This window comes from Festucalex cinctus, chromosome 3 (genome assembly GCF_051991245.1).
Source record: "Festucalex cinctus isolate MCC-2025b chromosome 3, RoL_Fcin_1.0, whole genome shotgun sequence".
Lineage (NCBI taxonomy): Eukaryota > Metazoa > Chordata > Actinopteri > Syngnathiformes > Syngnathidae > Festucalex > Festucalex cinctus.
Window position 1 is genome coordinate 14,210,384 of NC_135413.1, and position 5,470 is coordinate 14,215,853.

Here is a 5,470-nt window from a genome sequence, read left to right on the forward strand (position 1 = left end):
TTTGCAAGTACTGAATACATCGAAGTTGAACGAATTTGCCAGACAGAAATGTTTATATCACATTGGCAGTGCCACACTTCCAAAATATTTTGACTTAAGTAAAGACACGTTTGAGTACTTTTGCCATCTCTGTAATTGCATCATTAGTCTATGCTGTTTCATTCTGTGCAAATGTGAATCGAGCCTATGATATTAGATATCATATTTTAACTTGTGTGGCTTAGCTGCAGGGTGAACATGTGAGATAGGTAATGGGTCTATTTCTGAAAACATTTCTCCTTCTTTAAAAGTAGAGGATTAAAATTTAACCAAAATATGGAAAAGGACAGCACACACTGCGAGTAGTGCACTTGCTCTGCTCCTCTCTGCTCCCTCCTCCGCACGACCCTCCCACCAGCCCGGGACTGGAGTCACGTGTCTCATAGCTTCTCAACGAGCCAACACCGCCACAAATCAAACTCACCCAGCACCAGTTAGCTGGAGAAAGAGAGGGAGAGAGAGAAGAGCGAGCCAGAGGAGGATGAGAAGCAGTGAGGTGCTCACGGGCAGAGAGCCACTCCATCACCAGAGAGCAACGATGAAGAGGGTTCAGTAGAGGACACATCCAAAATGTCTCCGCAAAGAGGAGGCTTTTGATAAGCATCTGAGATGAGCGGCACACCGCTTTGGAGCCTCGTTCTCAAGCAGTCTGCCTGGCAGCCACTGGGCTCGGGGGCGAAGGCTTTCGGCCGCCCCAGCTCAGCCGCGGATTGAATAGAAGTGGATCTTTTTTTCTTTTTCTTTTTTTTTTTTTTGAGTGTGCATGGTCGCCATGAGGGTTCTGACATCCAACTTATTCGCGTTGCTCTTCCTGGGCGCATTCGCGGGCGTTTTCTACGTTTGGAGCTCACTCGAGGACCGCTTGGAGCGACACAAACGGGGCTTCGCGTTGCCGGGCGGTGGGTCGTTCTACCCCAAACTCCCCGTGGATCTTTCCGCGAAAACTTTCCGGACTCTACTTGCTGTCCCGGCGACACACAGGGCCCAACTCAAGGCTCACAACCTAAGCGAGAACGCAGCGGGGAGTCGCCATGACCACGTGAAAGAGAATAAGACGACTCCACAGGGGGGCTCGGTCAAGTTGGACCCCCCCGTGGAGGATGGCATATTTTGGAGCGCCTGGCTGGAGGATCTACTCCCGGTGGGCTTTACGGAGGAATATGCCCGGGCTTGGCGAGAGAGGGCGAGAGCAGCGCGGGTGGTGAAGCTGGAGCCAGGATGCGGCAGGATATCCAATCAGCTCGCCACTTTCGCGGATGGCTCCAAAGCGTGCGTGCGCTACGGGATCAACGCGGATCAGGTGCAAGGTGAAACTTTGACTTATTACCTTGCTTGTTTGCTGGGCATCACCAACGTGCCGCCTCTGGTACTGTCCCAGCTGAACACCTACAGCGAACAATGGGGGGCGGTGAAGACGCGCCTCGGCGGACTACAATGGAGCGACCACGCTGTGGTTTCTCTCACCGAGTGGGTCTCCAACCTAAGCGGGGTGGTCACACCTTCTCCGCTACGCCAGGAAAGCGGCGGGCTGCACCCGGAGCTCTTGAACAAGACCGCGGCGGAGCTCGTGGATCTCATGCAGTGGAGCGATCTAATCATATTCGACTACATGACGGCCAACTTTGACCGGCTGGTCAGCAATCTGTTCAGCCTGCAGTGGGACGCCCGAGTCATGGAAAGGGACACCAACAATCTCCTGAAAACGCCCCGCGGGGGCCTCGTTTTTATCGACAACGAAGCCGGGTTAGTGCACGGCTTCCGGGTGTTGAACATGTGGGAGCAATATCACCAGACGGTGCTGAGCTCCGTGTGCTTGTTCAGGAAGAGGACCGCGCAGCGCGTGGCCGAGCTCCACCGGCGCAGAGACTCCAAGACAAGGCTGCTGGAGCTCTATAAGGACAGCGAGCCTTTGTCATCAAAACTGGGCTTCCTCTCAGAGGAGCATGCCGCTGTCCTCCAGGACAGGATAGACAGAGTATACAAACACATTGTACACTGCAAAGAGAAGTACGGCCAGCTATGAGCATCCACGAATGACTGTGTGGCCCAAAGATGAGCATACAGCTTTGTCTGGAATATCCAACTGAACTACCTCTTATGGATAAAATGTGACGCCTACTTTATAATTATTTGTGCCAGCTTAATCCCTGCTGATTTAGTTCACACTATGAATCCCACTCACTTGATTAGTATCACATGTAAAGACTATAATAGTGACTGCATGGGGTAACATATAAACCCCTCATGTTCTAAGTGTGTTTGGATTATTGCCATATGGTCTTTAATCTAGATAAGATAAACTCCCAAGCCTTACTGTTTACTGTACAATATGTTTATGTTAACATTTGGTCGCTTTTATAGAAAATCATTTTTGCACAGCCAGTTGCCATATAGGCAGCATGACACTTGTATTTTTCTTTTTTTATTCAGCCTTATAAGTGTAGCATTGTTAATGTTGTAAATATTGCTCACCAACTTGTTTTGGCAAGTCAGAGGTCCACTAATTTAATGTGCATTGTAACATTCCAAAATATCGTGTCCCCTTCCCTCTTTAAATATACACTAATTTATGTTAAAACACTGTGTGCTGCTTAACTGTTATTATGGTGCGTCAAACATTTAGCAGCCTGCGCAATCCGCTGTGCCGATCATTACAGTGCTTTCATTGTGTTGTATAAATGCGTGGTACTGGCATGAATGTTCCCTCTGAGCCATGCTGTCAGCCAAATGCACGGTACAACGGGAAAATGCTAATCCTTTATAATCTTACCAGGAATTATGAAGGAGGAGACAAGTGACATCATTTGATACATTTTCAAAAGGATTTGCTGTTTCATAACTAAATTGAAATGAGTTCTCATCTCTATCTTCTACCTGAATCAATGGCTTCATTAAATAGGTTTGTCTGTTCAGTTAAAGAGTAAAAAGCATCTCCCCTTGTGGGAGAATACACTGCTGAAAGGCTAATTAATTAATGCTTTTCGCTCAGATCAGGGTTTTGTTTACATGTTTGTTTGTTTTTCAAAGGTTGAATTTGAACTGTGAAAAGTATTCAAAGCCTGACAGGTTTCCACTACAGCACCACAAGCGTTTTTTTTTTTTTTTTTTGCTTGGCCGTTTTAAAAAGGCTCATTAGTTCCATAACAGATTGGACTTTTCTGATCTTCAGAGCGAGAACCAATGATGTATGCTTGGAAAGTCATATTTTCAGCCTCTCGCCATTCTGCAGCTGGTTTCTTTTACTACTTTCTGTGTTCAGCCAACTCCAGGGCGCATCGCTATTTGTGCAGCTCGTGAGATGAGATGCTTCGCGTGTGTTATTCTAACATTGACTTATCCTTCGTTTCTTTGCTTGGGCACGTGCTTGCGATTTGTGCTTTTGCCTGGTGGGTCACAATGGCAGTGATGCAGTGTACAGGGTTAAGCAGGTATAAAACACTTTCACCCAGTTCAACCACCTGCTTCAGCTGCTTAGTAGATCAATATGTGTGTGGGGAAAAGAGGTCATGGTAATGGGCTGGGTGCTAGTTCTACAGTCGACTTGAGTTTCATTGGAGGGCGGGTGGTGTTACGTGGCCTGTGCATACAGCTGGGCACCATCTAAGCATGCCTGTTCATGCTGAACGCTGCGAGATTTACGACGGCTTGCAGACACAATGTTTAACTGTGGTCTGCATGTGTAAACCAGACTCGCAACCCTCCTGCTTTTTAGGCCTTTCACCATTTGCCTCACATCTATTTCCACTGTTCACATCACCATCTCCTTATTTGTTAGCTAAAATAAATAATGAGCTCAGTTTTTGCAATGACTTTAAAAAATTCATCCACTTTATAAATCACGTCTAGCCTTATAACTTTTTATGCATTGCTCACACTTTCTGCTTGGTTTGTTTTGGTTAACGATGCAAAGTTTTTCAAGTCTACACCCAATTTATTCTCTTCCACAGGCAAAAAAATAAAAATCCTCTAACACTGTCATGGATTAAACTTTTCCTCTAGCTCATGGCGCTAAACCAGTATGTGGTACTTAATTACACCCTTAGAAATGCTAGTGTGCCGTGGTTCCCTTCACATGTGGTACTTGTGTGTGTGTGTGTACAAAGAGCCGCCGCCTCCGACGGTCACGCAGCCTGAGGCCCGCAGCACAGATATGCAGGTACTTCAACTGATCTTCCTCTTATTTGTGCACATTGCAAACATTCCAGAGGAGCAGAGGGAGGATCATCGCCATGGACACGCATGCAGCGATTTCTCCAACAGGAAAATGAAACAGGAACCAGCTGTGTACACAGACTGTCTTTCATGTTGAAGGTTTGAACCCTGATCACTTTTCCTCTCACTTAACTGCCACCAAAATGCAACGATTGATTGGGATATTCATTTTTGTAACACTTTTTTAACAATAAAGGAGACATCCAGTCCCAAATTTTCTTTACAATAATTTGTTCAATGTCGGGTCTAAAAACGGCACTGATTAATAATGCATTTGTGGAAAATGACTTAAAGAAAAAGTCAACCCTAAAACTATCTTTATAGTAATATAGTAACATGTTCTATGCAGCTCCACTAGTCTAAACATGGTATTCTGATTAGTATTGTATTTGTGTAATGTGAGTTTAGCTGCAAATTCCATCCATTTTTATCTCTCAGGCGGCGCCCATTTTGCCACTTGATGACAACTGAAAATGATGTCACAGTTGCTCAGAGCTCAAGTATCACAATCCCAGCTCAGTTTCTGAAAACAGCTGTGCCCTGATTGGTCATTAGTATATGTTACCTGAGCCCTGATCAACCATGATGTCATTTTCATTCGACAGTGCTCAAGTGGCAAAATGGCCACCCCCAGAGATGGATAAAAATGGCTGGATTTTGCTGCTTAATTCCACAAACACAATATTATTCAGAATATGAGAAAGTGGGGGCGCATATAACATATTATTGTAAACAAAATATTTGGGTTGGCTTGCCCTTTAAGTAGCAAAATCCACCCATTTTTCTCCATCTCAGGGGTGACCATTTGCTGTTGACTGACAATGACATCACAGTTGCTCAGAAGTCAGCCAGTCACGGCTCACCTGTTTTCTGAGTTTGGCTATGTGACATTCGTAAGCTGAGTCGTGATTGGTCATTACCTGTTCTCTGAGCCACTGTGATATCATTTTCAGTCAACAGAAAGTGGCAAAATGGCTGCCAACCGAGATTTTGCTGCCTAATTCATATTCCACAAACACAAAATTTATTAGAATGTTGTCATAGAACATATTATAAAGAAAACGTTTGGGCTGGGGTGGCACAGTGGATGACTGGTTAGCACGTCCGCCTCCCAGTTCTGAGGACTCCGGTTCGAGTCCGGGCTCCGGCCTTCCTGGGTGGAGTTTGCATGTTCTCCCCGTTCTTGCGTGGGTCTTCTCCGGGTACTCCGGTCTCCTCC

General features: G+C 45.9%; 1 protein-coding gene across 1 annotated transcript; it reads left to right on the forward strand.

Moving 5' to 3' along the window:
- Positions 1–422: 422 nt before the first annotated feature.
- On the forward strand, positions 423–2,617 carry fjx1 (four-jointed box kinase 1). The gene has a single exon (XM_077515962.1). The coding sequence runs from the start codon at positions 803–805 to the stop codon at positions 2,060–2,062; it is 1,260 nt and encodes a 419-aa protein (XP_077372088.1). The 5' UTR covers positions 423–802; the 3' UTR covers positions 2,063–2,617.
- The last annotated feature ends 2,853 nt before the right edge of the window (positions 2,618–5,470 follow it).

Bases quoted from the DNA above. Each gene is read 5' to 3' on its own strand.
- fjx1 (XM_077515962.1), top strand. From the start codon at position 803: ATGGTCGCCATGAGGGTTCTGACATCCAACTTATTCGCGTTGCTCTTC.